At 45.1% G+C, this 18,445-nt stretch overlaps 2 protein-coding genes across 3 annotated transcripts in view; one reads left to right on the top strand and one right to left on the bottom strand.

The window, feature by feature from the left end:
* Positions 1-6,944: 6,944 nt before the first annotated feature.
* On the bottom strand, positions 6,945-10,332 carry TIGD2 (tigger transposable element derived 2). The gene is made up of 2 exons (XM_054485362.2): positions 9,943-10,332; positions 6,945-9,759 (listed from the first exon to the last, which is right to left on the bottom strand). The coding sequence occupies exon 2, from the start codon at positions 8,851-8,853 to the stop codon at positions 7,276-7,278; it is 1,578 nt and encodes a 525-aa protein (XP_054341337.1). The 5' UTR covers positions 8,854-9,759; positions 9,943-10,332; the 3' UTR covers positions 6,945-7,275.
* A 104-nt stretch (positions 10,333-10,436) lies between these two features.
* FAM13A (family with sequence similarity 13 member A) overlaps positions 10,437-18,445 on the top strand; it is a 389,756-nt gene continuing 381,747 nt past the window's right edge. Inside the window, exon 1 of one of the 2 annotated variants that reach the window (XM_063663893.1) lies at positions 10,437-10,785. In XM_063663893.1, the coding sequence (XP_063519963.1) occupies positions 10,783-10,785 (3 nt within the window). In that variant the 5' untranslated portion in view covers positions 10,437-10,782. The remainder of the gene's footprint in view (positions 10,786-18,445) is intronic. The other variant, XM_063663888.1, reaches the window with a different exon arrangement.

Here is an 18,445-nt window from a genome sequence, read left to right as displayed (position 1 = left end):
CACCAAGAGGGGCCTGATCCAAACCATGAGGAGAGCCATTGACTTAGGACATTGTGGGATAAGACATAGCATTAATTTGCTTGTGCATGTCTCATAGGGCTGAGGCTTTGTTTCCAGAATCATCTAGGATGTACACATACCACTCAGTCTTAATTATAGTGCACATTCTCCACTATCAATTGTGCTTGGAGGTCCTATGGGAATATGACAACAGGTTGGCTAAACTTACATATTTAACAGGTTGCAGGAGGGGCTAGGAATATTCATGAAGGTGGTCCTGACACATGTGCATTCAACAAATATGCATGTAACATATGACCCATGTTATTTTGGGGTGAAGACTTAATACTTAAACGTATTACAATTAGGTCCTACACATTAAAAGGTCTTTTCAGGGCAGAAAGGCATGCAAGTATGCAATTCCTGTAAACCAGCTAGAACTAGCCCATAGTCCGTGGTCTTCTATCAGGTGAAAATTACTAAAGTCAGTCTCGTGTTAATTAAATCTGTAGTTATGGCTGATGGAACAGGGGCTGGGGGCCAGTGAGCTTGAGGTCAGAGCTTGTCTGACTGTTAGAGAAAAAGAAAACCCTTGTAGCAGCTAGAACACAGCTTACTTTTTTTTTTCTTTTTTTTTTTTTGAGACGGAGTCTTGCTCTGTCGCCCAGGCTGGAGTGCGGTGGCGCGATCTCGGGTCACTGCAAGCTCCGCCTCCTGGGTTCACATCATTCTCCTGCCTCAGCATCCAGAGTAGCTGGAACTACAGGCGCCCGCCACCACACCCGGCTAACTTTTTGTATTTTTTTTTTAGTAGGGACGGGGTTTCACTGTGTTAGCCAAGATGATCTCGATCTCCTGACCTCATGATCCACCTGCCTCAGCCTCCCAAAGTGCTGGGATTACAGGCGTGAGCCACTGCGCCCGGCCAGCTTACTCTTCTAGTGTAGGCGTGTATCACTTAACCCTTGCCTGCATGGTCTTAGATCCTGTTTATAATTTGGTATTTGGTTGTTACAAGAGTCAGTTTTGTCAGTCTTATTATCTCTATTTTAATGTTAGTGGTGGTCACTTGTGCCTAAATTCCAAAGAGGGGTGGGGCACAATGAGGTGTGTCCAATGCCCACTTCCTACCATACCCTGATAGATTTTCAGGGTTTTGGGGATCCCCTTTGGTCAAGAGGGGGTCCATTCAGTCTGTCGGGAGGCTTAGGATTTTTTTAGTTCATATTCCTTTTATGGTCAACATATGCCAGAGGCACTATCGATATAAACAAGTCAATTTTGTAACCTGGTTTTTTGGCTTTTGGTTTTGGTCTCTTATGTTGCTTAATTAAAGGAGTTTTCTGAGCACCTGCCCACCTCCATTCCCATTTGGTCTAAAACATTTAATTGGCTGTAAGTCTTCTGACTCTAAATCCCTTGGCCATAGGGGTCCCACTGAGGAACATGATGGACCCAGGGCAGCCAGCCACACCACCCCTGGCATCGATATGGGACAAAAGAAAAGCTTGGCCATCGATAATGCCTCTGGCATTTAGGGAGCTTCTGAGTTGGTGAACACATCCACGTACTAGAAGGATGGTACATCCCAACTCCAAAGGGATAAAGCTTGCACTCAGGACCCTTCTAGACCTCACCCTATGTATCGCTTGTTCATTTGTATCCTTTAGAATAAACTACTAGTAAGTGCAGCACTTTCCTGGGCTCTTATGAGTCATTCTGGTAAATTATCAAGTCTGAGGAAGTACTGGGAGAACCCCTGACTAATCTGGGGGCCTAATACTTGCAACTGGCATCAGAAATGAGGGCAATCTTGTGGGACTGAGCCCTTGAATATATGGAATCTGATGCTAATTCTGGGTAGTTAGTGTCAGAACTGTAGGACACCTAGTTGATGTCAGAGAGTTAGAGAAGTGTTGTTGGAAAAGATACCATTTATTTGGTGTCAGGAGGGAAAAAAGCTCTCAGGCCCCTGCCAAACTTTACACTGTTACTTCTAATTGCACCTTACTCGCATCACATTGCAATTCTATTAGTCTGTTACTAGAATATGACCTGCACTCTTGATTTTCACGTGACACCCCCTATCCTATCACAAACACAACTAATTACTTCATGGACAACGTTACTTGTGATGAAAAGCCTTCTCAGATTCTTATAAGAATTTATCTTTCTCTCATACTTCTACTTTAATGTATCTTTAATCATGGCACTTTCACAGTCTATTTTGTGTTAGTGGGGGCAAGAAATGCATAAAGAACTAAAAAAAATTTTATCGTATGAGGGACATTCTACAAAATACGTGACCACTTCTCCTCAAAACTGTCAAGGTCATCATGTCCAGACAATCAAAAACGAGGAAATTCTAAGAAACTAGTACAGCCAAGAGGAGTCTAAGAACACACAATGACTAAACATAATGTGGTATCCTGGATGGATGCCTGGAACAGGAAAAGGACACCAGGTTCAAACCAAGGAACTCTGAATAAAATATAGAAAAACAAACAAATAAACAAAAACCCATTGTGGATACTACAAATAAACAGGAAAAACAACTGTTCTTGAATCTAAAAACTTCTTACCAGAATTAATTTACATACAAATCATTAGAAGTATGGCCAGTAAAACCACTATTTGACTACATTTTGTTAGCTCTTCAATTTACTTTATATATATATATTTAAACACATACTACATATATATTTACATATATACTATATATATATGTATATATTTTGTCTTTTTTTGAGACGGAGTCTTGCTCTGTCACCCAGGCTGTCACTGCACCGAGACATGCAGTGGTACGGTCTCGGCTCACTGCAACCTCTGCCTCCTGGGTTCAAGCGATTCTCCTGCCTCAGCCTCCCAAGTAGCTGGGACTACAGGCGCCCGCCACCATACCTGGCTAATTTTTTTGTATTTTTAGTAGAGACAGGGTTTCACGTGTTAGCCAGGATGGTCTTGATCTCCTGACCTCGTGATCCACCCACCTCGGCCTCCCAAAGTGCTGGGATTACAGGCATGAGCCAACGCGCCCGGCCTACTTTACATATTTAAAAGGAATAAAGCAGCATGTCTTTAAAGATAAGATTTTGAGTAATTTGGTAAGGATTACTCTATTTTTTCTCCTAAATTAGTAAAAAGTATGTATGTGTTCAAGGAATGAATAGTATTATGGGCTGGGTGCAGTGGCTCATGCCTGTAATCCCAGCACTTTGAGAGGCCAAGGCAGAAAGATCGTTTAAGCCGAGTTGAGACCAGACTGGGCAACATAGTGAGACCCCATCTCTACTTAAAATACAAAAAATTAGCCAGGCATGGTGGCGGGCACCTGTAGTCCCAGCTACTCAGGAGGCTGAGGCAGGAGAACCGCTTGAACCCACGAGGCAGAGGTTGCAGTGAGCTGAGATCGCGCCACTGCACTCCAGCCTGGGCAACAGAGTGAGACTCTGGCTCACAAGAAAAAAAAAAGAAAAGAAAAAAAAAATTAGCCGGGCGTGGTGGCATACTCCTGTAGTCCCAGTTACGTGGGAGTCTGAGGTGGGAGGATCACTTGAGTTCAGGTCAAGGCTTCAACAGATGAGTAAAACTGCCTTGAGTTTATCTTTTTTTACACTCGAAGGTGACTTTCCTTGTAAGTAAGTTCCAGAAGATCAACATATTCTGAAATGCAGGAAATAATTAGGTATCATTTTTGTTGGTCTTAGAAGAAACTAGATGTTACAAGTTTATCTGTAACTCAACTTTTTTACAGATGGGCCCCTGTAGTGACTGACAGCTACAGTCCTTGGGGTCTGGGGAACTCAATGCTGCCTGCCCACCTATGCATACACCCCAGCCAGCATTCCCAGAGATGGGTCAGTGCCCTGGACCTCAATGGAGATGCCTGGGCTTCCTGGGGGTCTACACAGTCTCTGTGAGAGAAGAGCTGTGATGATTTCTCCAGGGTAAGCCTGAAGACCAGGGGTTCTCAATGTACAGCTGTAGGATTGCTTAATAGCTGGTGTTTATGAATGCCTGGAATGTCACTGCTTACCTTTCAACTCTTTCACATATGGGGAAACTGAGGTTCAGAGAGGTCCAGAATGCTGCTAAGTTTATCTATATAGAGCGGAGAAGCTGGAGTTTGCATTCCAATCTGTTAACCTTCAACAACCCTACCCCTTCTGCTTGGCTAGTGTTTCTAAAGTGTGCAGATGAGGTATACAAAATTGATTTTAAGGTTTAGTTTGGCAAGTTTAAAAATTATAATTCTTATGTTTAACTTGAATTAGACAAAGACCCCAGTTGGCACATGAGACCTGCAATTCTGTAGATATTATTGCTTAACATGTATAGTGTGTATATTAAAAAAAAAAAAGTCAATTTGTGAAAATATTAAGGTGATACGTGAACACAGCCCTCCCGAATATATCTAATTTTGGAGTACAGGGTCCTCCCTATCATTCTGCTTAAATTGACTACGGCTTCTGATCCTGGCCTGTCAACTCTATATTTAGTGCCCAGTTCTCCAACCAACCCCTGTATTACTCTGAGACTGAATTATGAAATAGTAAATATTCACACTCTGCAGTTTTATGAAAAAAGCATGCTTAGTTGCCAAATACTTTGTCCATTTAGTCTGAGTTCTGTTAGCCTCTCAGGTTCCTCTAAAAAACATATACATTTTTAAAATTAACCAATAGTCAGAATTATTAACCAATAATCAGAATTTGTAGGTATTTCCTTTAAGGTGTACAAAGTCAAATGAGAGTACATATGTCTGCTTTTCAAACTAGGGTACACATAAGGGGCAAGTGTTAACCAAGATTACCATGATGTGTCTTTCTAGAGGAACTATTACAATATCTCAAGGAGGTTAAGATTTTGTATTACAATGAAATGTGGAATGAGAATGCATAATTTATATTATGATTAATGATATAACATGAGACCAAACCAGTTGTGTCATGACTGAACAAAGTTTAAGTTTGTGTTAGCAAAAAGCAATGTGAAAATGCAAAGCAGTGTTCAAATGTAAGTCATTACCCTTATCAAGTTTTAGAATCCTTGGTCTCCAGGAAGCCAAATAGCCTCAGGACTTATCTTGCAGGGTTGTATTTCCTCAAGGCTATCAGGTAGGTGAAACTGTGTAAACTGAGGAAAGTGTTTTAATAATGATGTATGAATTATCCAAAGAAAGTATATTCTGAGAGGTCTTCTGAAAAAGCTATTCTAGAATTCAGAGCCTCAGCTCAAGACACTGATGATAATCCTCACGAAAGAAAAATAATCAGATGTGGGCTCTAAATTCCCCTCAAACCAAATGACAAGCTCCCTATATACAGCTGGGCCTAATTACTATAACCACTGTCTCCCATGACATTTCTTTTGCTTTTTCTACTTATCCCGTGTTACTTTAGTTAGATAAAATAGTCCAAGTGTCTTGCTTATTGCTATCTTATCCACTGTAAAGGTATTTTATTATTATGCCAATATTAAGATTTTCTTCTATGAACAAAGCCAACATCTGTTTATTAGCAAAGTGCTAACAGAACTGGACCAAACAAATTACAATTCCATTCCCATTTCCTGTTATAACTCCTCCTAAGATATCTTAAATGCCTGCATACATCACAAAGCCTACCAGGGGGTGGTAAGTGATTTTTCAATTAGAGTAACTCGTCAGTTTTCAATGAAAGAAATCATTATTGCATTTCTGCTGAAACTAATTACTTGTATCTTTTCTTCTTTTCTTTCTGAGAGTTTCAGGCTGGAGTGCAGTGGCGTGATCACAGCTCACTGCAACCTCTGCCTCCTGGGTTCAAGCGATCCTCCTACCTCAGCCTCCTGAGTAGCTGGGATTACAGGGGCATGCCACCATGCCCCGCTAATTTTTTCTATTTTTAGTAGAGACGGGGTTTCACCATGTTGGCCAGACTGGTCTTGAACTCCTGACCTCAGATGATCCACCTGCCTTGGCCTCCCAAAGTGCTGGGATTACAGGCGTGAGCCACCGCGCATGGCCACTTGTATCTCTTTTATCTCACTTCCTTGGAAGGGTTTTCCAAATGCAGCAACCGCACTTTGAGTAACACATTGGATCTGTTTAGCATACTACTGAAACTCAATATCCACAATGGCAGTAATAGCTAACATTCAATGTTATTCTGCATTGGCCCTATTATAAGCCCCTATTATTTAAAATCCATATGTCAACTCATTTACACCTCACAAAACTCTGAGGCAGGTATTACTTGTATTTAACAGATGGGGGGGTTAAGTAATTTGCCGATGGTCACACAGCAGCTGCACTCCTCTACAGTGCCTCTCTTCATGTTCTACTTTATGTTAGTCTACTGTTTGTGTGCTGGTTCCACAAATTAGATGTATGCTTATATTCTCAGTATTAGTTTTCACAAAAAATGCTGTATGAAAGCAAATGACATACATACTTTGTAAGCTTTCAAATGTTACATAAACATCAAATAGCTTATTAAAGAGAAAAACTACTGGCATCTATAAAGAACCCAAAAGACAGATGATAAAATGTAACGCTTACCTCTTCTAACTGCAATGGTTTGGGAACTGAAATCTGTTTTCCTGGAACAGGAATGGGATTCTTTCCACAACTATTTAGGAACACTCCCTCTTATCGGATGGAAAAAAAATGAAGTGCAAATCCTTTTTCTGGGACATTTAAATCATACTTCTCTTCCTTTACCATTCTCAAGGGATGGTTGATCTGAATTGCTAATTGCCCAAATACTGCTAGTACAGAAATGCAATATTTAAGGCTTTAGACTATTTTCCTTCAGTTCTCTGCAGTCGCAGTGAAATACTTCAAGCGCAATTTTTGCTGAACTTTTCTTTTCAGCAGTGGAAAAGCTGTGGAAATGGAAACTTATCCCCAACATATTTCAATTTGGAAGTTCAGCTTCAAAGAAAAATCATAAAAATGTAAGTTTTATTGAGTGCCTATAGTGTGCATGGGCCTTTATTAGACATGCCGAATTCAGGCACAACAGACACAAGATCCCTGGCCTCAGGTACCTTATGATCTAATTAATATAATACATATTAGAAACAGTAGAAAGACAAGTTACATGTCAATGCCCAATGACTAGAGTCAACATTAAAGAGTTGTAATTTAAGTAATCCAAACTGACACCTAATTCCAAAATCATTTATAAAATGTATTTGGCTTTGGAATCCACAGGACTTCAAACAAGCAAAGTTTCACTGCAGATAGACAGTCACGAAGATGCAAATACACAGAAATACTTAAGAGCCTTATTAATGATTTTTGTTATTTTGGATCTTCTGTTTTTTTCTTATTATGGTCCGAAGCCTCCTTAATACCAATTTATCAGACAGAAGCATGTCGTCTTGTTGTTCAAGATAATCCAGTAAATTTTCAGTCCATTCAAGTGCCGCTTTATGGCTAATCTGCTTCTCTGGATTCAGTTCTGTTTTTCTACTCTTACTGGAAGGCTTTTGCTCAGCAGCCTTGGTCTGGTCCTCAGCACTTTCACTGTCAGTCAGCACCTGACAGCTTGAGTCATTGCTCCGAGAGTCGAACCACTGATCAATATTCTCAATGTCAACATGTTCACATTCTTCTGTGTTTTGTAAAACTGTTGCTAAATTAGCTGCTAAAATGGCTCCTTCATCAATGTTCATACCTGAATTCTCTTCATTGCCAGGGAAAAGTTTTTTCCATGCTTTGGTTATGGTACTTGATTTTACCATGTTCCAAGCTCTTGACACTTCATAAATTGCATCCAACACTGTCAAGTTCTTCCAAAATATTTTTGGGTCAATTCCTTCATCCATGTATTTCTGGAGAAGTCCTGCTCGATAGTATCTTTTTACAGTGGCTAGAACTCCCTGGCTCATTGGTTGGATCAGACTTGTGACATTTGGTGGCAAATACTTCACAATTATTCTGCCATCATCTGAACTCAACATTTCTTCATTTGGACGTGCTGGGGGGAAATCTAAAAGAAGCACTGCTTTTTCTAAAAATCCCTTGGATTTCAAATGCTTCTGTACCTGTGGCACAAAGTACTTTTCAAACCACTGTCTGAAAACAGACTGTTCTATCCATGCACCTTTTTGACTGTAATATGTCACAGGAAGGTTTGAAAGGTCAGTGCCTTTGAATGCGCGGGGCTTTTTGGCCTTCCCCACAACACAAAGATTAAGTTTGTGTAAACCTGTGGCATTTGCGCAACACATAATGATGATTCTCTCTCTGCTTGACCTACACCCAGAAGTACTTTGGTCAGTTTCAAGAGTTAATGTCCTTGACGGTAGACATTTCCAGAACAATCCAGTTTGATCAGCACCATAAATTTGCTCTGGTTGTAGATTCTCTTTTTCAACAAATTCCTGAAAGCTACCACAAAATTCTCTGGCAGCAGTTTCATCTCCTTTTAATTTTGTTCCTTTACCAGCAGCCTTTGGAATACCATGGCGCTGCTTAAATCGAGTTAGCCAGCCTGATGATGCATTAAAATCACCTTCCATTCCCAAAGCATCAAAAAAGAACTTGGCTTGTTTTGCACAAATCGTTCCGGACACTGGAATCCCATCTGTTTTCTGTTGGTTAAACCACTCTATCATAACTCTATCAAGCTCCTCATATGTTGATGACTTCATAGATTTACGTTTGGATACCCCACTGGTAGGATCTGAACTGTTTGCATAGTTTATAATCCTTTCTCTGTTCTTTTTAATATCACGAACTGTGGATTCACCAATTCCGTACACCACAGAAAGTTTTTTGAAAGAGATGCCTTCCTCAAGTTTCTTAATAATGTCAAGCTTGTCCTTAATCGTCAACACCACACGCTTACGTTTCCCCAACATTTTAAGTGTCTAATATTTTAGGTGATTACTAGAACAAGATAATTAACAACTAAGATTTGAATACAAAAGCAACTAGAAAATGAGGTCGTAAGAGTCCTCCTCTCACTTCTAGGGCCTAGATGGATAGTGACCAATTTCCTGACCAGGTCTACATGAATCTACTTGCTATTTTAAAACTTACAAACTTCCTACAACAAAGCCCAGCGCCAATTAACTCTTCTTTCTTTCTTCCTCCTCAGGGTTTAGGGTCTTTCATGAAGTGCAATCACACTAGAGGCTAGAAACTGTACTGGTAAGGCTTCTAAAACAGTTCTATTGCATACTCAATTCTTGCCATCCTTGCAGGTAATGTTTTTTGCCAAAATAGCCACTAAATCTCAGGTGGAAGTATTTTAGGAAATGTGCTAGGGGGTAAACAGTTTAAGTCAAGAGAGGACTTGCAAACTTGACATACAGGAAAATACAATGGGAAAACTCACCCTCTGACTATGTGGTCTTTGTCAAGCAGTGGATTGTATGGAATCCTGTCTCTCTAGGCACGTACTCTGCTATAGGTTGCGCAAGTGAGTGCTTGTGGAAATCATACGCAAGAGAAGATGACCCGGACAGAAGTGAACAGTGCAAATAAGGTAAAAGTGGAACAGGCAGAAAACTCTCTACTTTAAAAGCGACTTAAACCTACTAGATTTGGCAGCTGGAAAGGAGGATAGTGGACATGTGATGTCACATTACTAAAGAAAGCATCAAAAAAACTGCATCGGTGGAAATGAGGACCCAAGGTAGAGGCTATGGGGTGGCAGGCTCGGTGAAGATGATGTTACAATAATCCTGGTGAAAGACGATCCTCGATGGACCAATAGAAGCAGTTCCTGTGGGGGCTGTATAGATACTCGGAGGCTCCGAAACCTAAAGGAAAATACCAAAAACATTTTCTTTCAATTCAACATCAGGATCTGTGGCACTATCCACATCTATCCTGCAACTATGTTGAGGAAATTAACGCCTCCTATCAATGTGATAGCTAAATACGACAAATAATGCTTTTAGGCATAATCTGGGGTGACAGAGAGAGGGACCTGAAGAGCCTACCTCCTGAAATTAAGAGGTCAGAGAGAAGCCGTGTTAGCGAGGGCCTCTCCCCGCTGGGCGAGCTTCAGAGCGCGGGACGTCTTTCCTCCCGCGGAGGGAGCCCGGATTCCGCCTGGACGCCGGCGACCAGGGTGTCACTGCTGCAGCCAGCCAGCCAGCGGGCGGCCGCTTGGCACAGGGAACGCCAGTCCGCCGGCCCCGGGCATCGCCCTGGGACCGCCTGCGCGGCCCCCAGACCACAGTAAGCGCAAATGGAGTCTCCTGAGGCAGGCTGGCACTGGTGGCCCAGCAGCGGCGAGGGACGAGCGGAGAGGGACGAGCGTCGCCGCCGGAGCCGGAAGGCGGGGGATTAGAGAGCACGCGCGCGCCCCCGCAGAACGTTGTGCCGGCGAGGGGGCGGGGCCTGCGCGGGTGAGCGCACGCGGCCCGGGGGAGGGGACTCTGGCGAGCGGGCGGGAGGGGCGGGGCCCGGCAGGGGTGCGTCTCTAGGCGCCGCGTGGGTTCCACTCACCGCCTGGCCGTGTCGGTGCCCCAGTGCCTCCCTGGCCGGCAGGGGGCGGCACACGCTCACCTTGTCCTGGCGCTTTTCCCAGTGGCCCGGCTCTGCCGACGAGGCTCTTTTCTCCCTAGGGGGAAATTTTAAAATCTCACCCCCACCAGTGCTGGGGAGGAAAGCGGAGGATCCTCGCGTGCCGGAAGCGGGCTGCGAATGGGGCAGGGCGAGCGCACGTGGGGCGTGTTTACAAACAGCAGCCGCGCCGCCTTGCGGAGGCGGTCCAGGTGTCGGAGCCCAGAGTCAGCGCGCGTGGAAAGTGCTAGCCCGAGTGAGGATCATGAGGCATGGTAGGAGCCGGCGGACGTGGGTTCCGGGCAGGAGCTGGGGCGTTCGCTTGGCAACACCCAACCCGACAAGCCCAGGGGGCTGAGGCGCGGCGGGCTGCGGTAGAGCCGAGTGTCGAGTCAGCGCTCCCCGGTGCTGATGCTCCGAAACTCCTCACAGTCGCTGTAGAGACGGACCCTTTGCGAAATCGACAGCACCTGGGAGACGCGGGAGCCAGTGGGAGGCGTGTCGTGGTAAATTTCCTGCCGTGCCTCGACGCCCGGGGCTTCTCAAGTGGAATCAGGGAATTGCGCTTTGACCGATATTCCCTTTATTTGTTTCCAATGGAGACACCTGCGGAAGGGTCACCGCCTTCCTGGAGGAGGGAGCGGTGCACCTCCACCTTGCAGCACCTGTTTCCTGGGAAACGCGGTCTGGCTGCCTTCCTTTCCGTCTTGTGTGTGCGTATCACAGTTTGAAAAATTGAAAATTCTTCAGTGAATTATCTCTTTCACATGAACATAAATGTAACCTTTTCGCTAACACAAAGTAACATAGTAATTCGTCGTTTCTTTGACAAGGCCATATACTGTTTCTGGAATTTCAGAAACTTGGAGATGGAAATCAAAACGAGCATACTGTAGAAAACAGATGTTGATTCTAAGCCTTCTGTTTGACTCCGCCGCCAAAACTGCTCAATTGCCTTTCTCAACATAGCAGCCTTCCACTATCTGGCATGACAGAAATTCTTTGATCTAGTTATGTTGTGAGGTTGTAAGTGGCTTTTGGAGAATACCTGCTTTTAGACCTCCCCTCTTCCCTGCCCTCCATTTGGCTTCCAACAAGCCAGTCCCTTTCTGGAAATCCTGGTTGCCTATTTTGCGTAGATTATAACTTACTTCATGGCAGTTTTATATAACTTTAAAAAATATTCTTATTTTCCCTGATACCTGTGAAGAGCGTGAAACACTGCTAGAACAGCACTTTGCCGACTGCCACCCATGTGGAAATGAGGCAGCCTGTAACCAGATGTCAGCTGCCTGCCTTTCCCCCTCTCCCCCAAGTCTACTGGAGTCGCTCTGTCCCAGGATATTTAAATACAAAGGAATCCTGCCCCTTACTCTTCCTCTCTTTTCCACAATATCTCTAGAATTTAATTTTCTTCCAGATACCATTTGCATTTTTCTCTGTTCCTCCTGGATTCTCCTGTTTGCTGTTTTATGTCTTATAGCTGTTCCCTTTTTATCACCTTGTGTGAGTTCAAATCTGGAAACAGCCCACATTTCTAGATTTTCTCAAAACACCGCTTGACTCAAGGCAATCGTATTTAGTAGACTTTTACTAAGATTTTACTCAAGGCAATTGTGTCTTTACACAAAACAGTTTTATTGGGCAAACTTTCTCCTTTTGTTGGAGGAAGGGGTGTCTAGTTGTGGCAGACATATTACAGCACAAGGGGGAGAGGACTTAGAATGTTAAGAATATGTATATATATACACACGTGTGTGTATATACATATATGTATATACACATATATGTATAATAAGAATATATGTATGTGTATATATATGTATTTTTGAGACAGGGCTTCTCTCTGTTGTCCAGGCTAGAGTGCAGTGGTACGACCATGGCTTGGGCTCACTGCAGCCTCAACACCTAGGCTCAAGCAGTCCTTCTGCCTCAGCCTCCCGAGTAGCTGAGACTGTAGGCTACAGGTGCGTGCCATCATGCCCAGGTAATTTTTGTATTTTTTGTAGAGATGAGGTCTTGCTATGTTGCCAGAGCTGGTCTCAAACCCCTGGGCTCAAGTGATCCTCCCACCTTGGCCGTCAAAAGTGCTGGGATTACAGGCATGTGCCATCCTGCCTGGCCAATAATAGATTCTTAAGGTGGTGAAACTACTCTGTACAACTGTAATGCTGGGCACATGTCATTAAACATTTGTTCAGATGCACAGAATGTACGACACTAAGAGTGAACCCTAATGGAAACTATGGACTCTGTGATAAAAATGTTTCAAGGTAGGTTCATCAATTGTAACTGATGTTCCACTCTGGTGGGCAATATTGATAATGGGGAGGTTATGGATGTGTGGGGGCAGGGAGTATATGGGAAATCTCCGTATCTTCTGTGGAATTTTAGAACCTAAAACCGTTCTAAAGAATAAAGCCTATTTCTTAAAAATGTAGGTACAAAAAAAAATGAGAATGTTGGGTGCCTAAGGCAAAGTTGCCTTACTCTTTCTCATGTACTATACGCTCAACACAGCACACACCAAGCAGTTCTCCACTGGACACAGCTGGGTATCCTATAATTCATTTCAATTCTGATACCATCTGCCTGGAGTGTCCCCCCAACTTCAAATTCCAATTGCAAGTAGTAGGTTGTTGTCAGGTTCCAAGCCCAGCTGGGGTCTGAGGGGAGTTGGTGGATGGGTGTCGGGTAGTTGAAAGGACACTTGGGGGACCATAAGCAGTTGAGATACAGCTTTATTCTCTCTCTCTCTCTCTCTCTGTCAGCCTTTGTTTTGGCCACCTGCTCCAGCTGCAGCCACTCTCAGCGCTGGCTCCACCGCTCCTGCCACCCCCACGCCTGTAGCTGAGCTCCCCAGTGTGCTTGCCGCTTCCTGGCTCCCCTCCCAGCCAACTGCAAGGTGGCCCAGCTCTCTCTTACAGAGTTAGCAGTGCATGATATTACTCACAGACAATAGTGGCTCAAAGCCAGTTGATGAGCCCACCCATAATGTGGTTACATAACTGTGATTATGTAACGCACAGGATTGTGCACCTGCGCTCCAGTCCCACTGTGTCATGCAGCACTAGATGTTTAACTCCACCAACTCTTGTCTGCAGTGCAGCTATTTCCCTTACACTCCATCCCCTAGGCCAAGGGAGTCCTCTTAGTGGAGAAATGTGTCCATAGGGCAGCACCCTGGACCCATAGGCCACAGCAGCAGTACATATGTGCCCTGGAGGAGGATTCCTTCCTTGGCCATTCCCCTACAAATGGTCAATCACAGAGGCTGTATTAATCTGTTTTCATGCTGCTGATAAAGACATACCTGAGACTGGGAAGAAAAAGAGGTTTAACTGGACTTACAGTTCCACATGGCTGGTGAGGCCTCAGAATCATGGTAGGAGGTGAAAGGCACTTCTTAAATAGTGGCAGCAAGAGAAAATGAGGAAGAAGCAAAAGCAGAAACCCCTGTTAAGCCCATCTCATGAGACTTACTCACTATCACGGGAATAGCACGGGAAAGACTGGCCCCCATGATACAATTACCTCTCCTTGGGTCCCTCCCACAACACATGGGAATTCTGAGAGATACAATTCAAGTTGAGATTTGGATGGGGACACAGCTAAACCATATCAGAGGCCATACATTAAATTCCCAAGCCCTCCTTCCAGGGGGCTACGATGGCCATCCATCTGCAGCGGGTGGCTTGGAGGGTCCATGGCCAAAACCAGGTTTTTGTTCCCCTACCTTTAGGGACACTGAGGCAGGCAACAACAAATTACCGTTTGTCACCATAACTGGTTGGAGGAAGTCATCCTTTCTCCCATAGGCCTTGCCACATGGCCCCGCCCCAAATGGTCCAGTGACCAACTAGCCAATTCTGTAACTTCCAGGTAGTTAACCACAAGGTTAAGCCTTAATAAACTGCTCAGCTATCCGTGCAGATTATCATAGGTGTCACTCTTTGGTGACCACCATTCACATTGTCCTGAGTTTGGCCCACTGACTACTTTGTCCACACCCGGCATCAAACCATATGGTGTCAGTACTAGGCTGAACTGCATACGACAGTGGTCCAGGCAGCAGTGGCACCCCAGTTGGGCCCATCCATATATCATACCCCATGGGGGATGGGGTGGGGTGCCCCTCTTTAAACAGTGATGGCTCAGGGTTTAGGGGTACCTCAGGCTGACCCATAGCCTTATATTGCATCAGGACTACAGGTCCCAAGACTTCTTGCAGTTCTGCTAAAAGGGGCTTGTACTCAGAGGACTCTGCTGTTCTAAGTAGACACCCCACTTTGCTAAAGTGGATGTCTGTGCCATCCCAGTACAGGGAGTCATTACCCGTGAACATATCCACCCTACTATTGGGTAAGTTGTCTGCATGATGACTGTAGTCCATCCCGTCACACTCTCATAAGCCTGAAGGGCAGCATATGCAGCTGCTAACTGCTTCTCTATCAGTGAATACTGAAGCTCAGCTGCCTTCCAAAGTTGGAACCAAAAGCCTCCTGGCATTCTAAAGCAGTCCATGCGCTGACATAGGCCCCAGCCAGAATCATCTGTGATCACATGCACATCGAGTTCAAATTGGTACCCCTGGTTAATCACTTGTAGGGCCTGCACTTGTAGCTGAATAGCCTGCTTGGCTGCCAGAAAGGCTGTCTCAACCTCCTTATCCCAATCCTGGGTAGCCTCCTTTTTTGTCAACTGGTACAACAGTTTTATCATCTGAGCCAAATGGGGCACAAATGCCCCCCAGTACCCCAAGAGGCCCATAAAAGTCTGCAGCTGCCTCACAGTGGTGGGCCAGGGATGTGCCTGGATTTTGTCTATGATGGCCTCTGATATGGCTTTCGTCTTACCCAACCAGATAACTCTTAAGAATTTGACAGTCAATCCAGGCCCTGGGATCTGAGATTCATTGACATGCAGCCCAACCGCTTGCTGCCAAATGTTGCAAGAGAGGTGCTGCCACTTCTAAATCTGCAAGAGAACCAGAGGTTAGCATAATATCATCAATATAATGGAATAGGGGACTCTCTTTGGACATTTCCAGGTGATTAAATCTGTGACAACAAGGCCATGACATATCGGTGGGGCTACACACATAGTCCTGGAGCAACACTGTCAAAGTCCATTGTCATCCTTCCCATGTGAAGGTGAACTGTTCCTGGCTCTCTAGAGCAATGTCAATTGAGAAGAATGCGTTCGCCAAGTCCACCACATAGTGGTACTGTCCCAGTTCCATCATCAAGTGGTCCATCAAATCTGTGATAGATAGCACAGCTGCCAAGCAGTGTAAAATATCCACCCCCAGAATATATTCAGGTATGGGAGAGACATACATAGTATAAACACGGAGCCAAGTGGCCAATGCCAAGATGCAAAGATACAGGTTTCACTTTCACTGACTAGCCTCCATAGCCATTTATGTATGCAGCTTTACCCGGAAACTTATCCGGGCTCCCATAGACAAGACTACAATCTGTGCCAATGTCTACCAGCATCCTGCTGTACATTGGTGGGGGACCAGTGGATTGCTATTTCCACATGTGGCCTCTGGTCATCTGGTGTCCCCCCGAGCCGGGCATCTCAGCCAGCTCCCTAATCAAACACAAAAGGCTCTATACCTTTGTCTGTCTGTAAGTAGTCCTTGAGCCAGAGCATCTGTCTGGGTGGGCATTTCCAGAATTGCTGCTTTGGGGTCAATTGTCTCCACAAAGTTACCAGCACTTCCCACGTGGGTAGGGGCTCCCCCAGACGGTGCCAACACTGTTTGCCTAACTCCCACAAATCACTGGGGGTGTAGGCACTATATGAAGCATGCTCCACCACGGTAGGGGATCCCTGGGTCTGCTTTTTGGGCCCAAGTGGCTATTCATGCTCTATTTTCTGGTGGACCATAGGGTGAGCGCGCAGTAGGCGTTCTTTCCCCTCAGTATCAGACCAAGTGGGAATGTCCAGCCGGGAGGGCGGGCTCAAGCCATCACTTATGGCAGTTCCCAATTCTTATTCCAAACTGTGTATCTGGCCCTCCAGGTGCTTGGCTTGCATCTGAAGGTCCCTCACCTGTGCTGCATCCTGCAGAGAGTGGCCATGCACTGACCATAGTGCAGTCAAAAATGCCCATCTGACTCTGGTGGCAAAGGCACGCTCTTCTCGGTGCTGTGCGCTTCCAGGTGTTTCAGCACCTTCTCCATGCTCACAGGGGACCCGTCCACTGCTGCGCATGTTTCTACTGGAGCCCATCCTAGCAGCACAGCCACATAGCCAACCCAGGATCACTGGGGGCTGAGGACACACTCACCTCGGAATCCTGCTGACTACACCAATTGTCAGGTTCCAACCTGAGCTGGGGTCAGAGGGGAGTTGGTGGATGGGTGGCGGGTAGTTGAAAAAACACTCGGGGCACTGTAGGCAGCTGGGATATGGCTTTATTCTCTCTCTCTCCATCAGCCTTTGTCTCAGCCACCCCCACACCTGTAGCTGCGCCATAGCCCTTCTCAGCACTGGCTTTGCAGCTCCTGCCACCTGCATGCCTGTAGCTGTGCTCCCCAGTGCACTTGCTGCTTCCTGGCTCCCCTCCTGGCCACCTGCAAGGTGGCCCAGCTCTCTCTTACAGAGTTAGCAGTGCAGTTATATTACAGAAAATGGTGGCTCAAAGCCAGGTGATGAGCCCACCCATAACATGGTTACGCAACTGTGATTATATACTGCACGGGATTGTGTGCCTGTGCTCCAGTCCCACTGTGTCATGCAGCACCAAAAGTTTACCTCAGCCTACTCTTGACTGCAGCACAGCCATTTCCCTTACAGTTGCCACCTATACTTCTGAAGGACTAGCTGTAAGTTGGGATTCCCATGGTGCCCCTGCTTGTGTTCCATTAATTTGCTAGGGCAGATCCTCACTGAACTCAAGGAAACATGTTACTTGCATTTGCTGGTTTATTATGAGGGATAAAACTCAGGACCAGCCAAATGGAAAAGATGTATAGGGGCAAGATGTGGCAGGGTGGGAGGCACGGAGCTTCCATGCCCTCCCTGGGCTTGCCACCTTCTCAGCACTGGATGTGCTCAACCTGGAAGCTTATCAGATTTGTCGTCCAAGTGTTTTTATAGAGCTTCATCTCCAGCCCAATCCCCTTCCCAGATGCCAGTGAGTGGGGCTGAAAGTTCCAGCCTTCTAATCATTTGGTCTTTCTGCTGACCAGCCTAATGCTGAGGTTATCTAGGGGCCTCACCCTAAGTCACTGCATTAGCATAAACTCAGGTACCATCAAAAGAGGGTTGGTATAAATGTCAAAAGACACTCCTAACATTCAGGAAATCCCAAGGGTTTTAGGAGCTCTGTGGCAGGATGTGGGGAAAAACCCAAATATATTTCATATTATACCACAGCATTATTGTTTTATTAAGAGCCCAGTTGGCCACAGGGAACTTCCTATTGTCAGTTCTTCTCTTTGGGTCACAGCATCCTTCCATCTTGCTATGCCATTCTTTTCTTTCTTCCCCCATTTTTCTATCTCAGGGTCCCCTCTCTTTTTTTTTCCTTCTCACCTGCTTGTGAACACTCAAGATTTTTTTCACTTCATTATGCAGAGCAATTTTGTATTCTTTTATCTCTTTTCTAACTTCCCTTACCATTCACTGTGGTTTATCTCTAATGAAAAGGCATTTCAGTCATTGGGAAGTTCTGTCACCCATATGTGTCTTTTTTCTACATATGTGCAACTCTCTTAATCCTTGTAACAGTACTATGAGGTAGATGTTACCTATGTTTTATGTACAAGAAAATAAAGTCTAGGCTGGGTGTGGTGGCTCACACCTGTAATCCCAGCACTTTGGGAGGCCAAGGCAGGCAGATTGCTTGAGCTCAGGAGTTTGCGACCAGCATGGGCAACACGGTGAAATCCCGTCTTTACTAAAATACAAAAAATTAGC

This window comes from Pongo pygmaeus, chromosome 3, assembly GCF_028885625.2.
Source record: "Pongo pygmaeus isolate AG05252 chromosome 3, NHGRI_mPonPyg2-v2.0_pri, whole genome shotgun sequence".
Lineage (NCBI taxonomy): Eukaryota > Metazoa > Chordata > Mammalia > Primates > Hominidae > Pongo > Pongo pygmaeus.
This window is presented reverse-complemented; position numbering and strand designations above follow the sequence as displayed.

Bases quoted from the DNA above. Each gene is read 5' to 3' on its own strand.
- TIGD2 (XM_054485362.2), bottom strand. From the start codon at position 8,853: ATGTTGGGGAAACGTAAGCGTGTGGTGTTGACGATTAAGGACAAGCTT.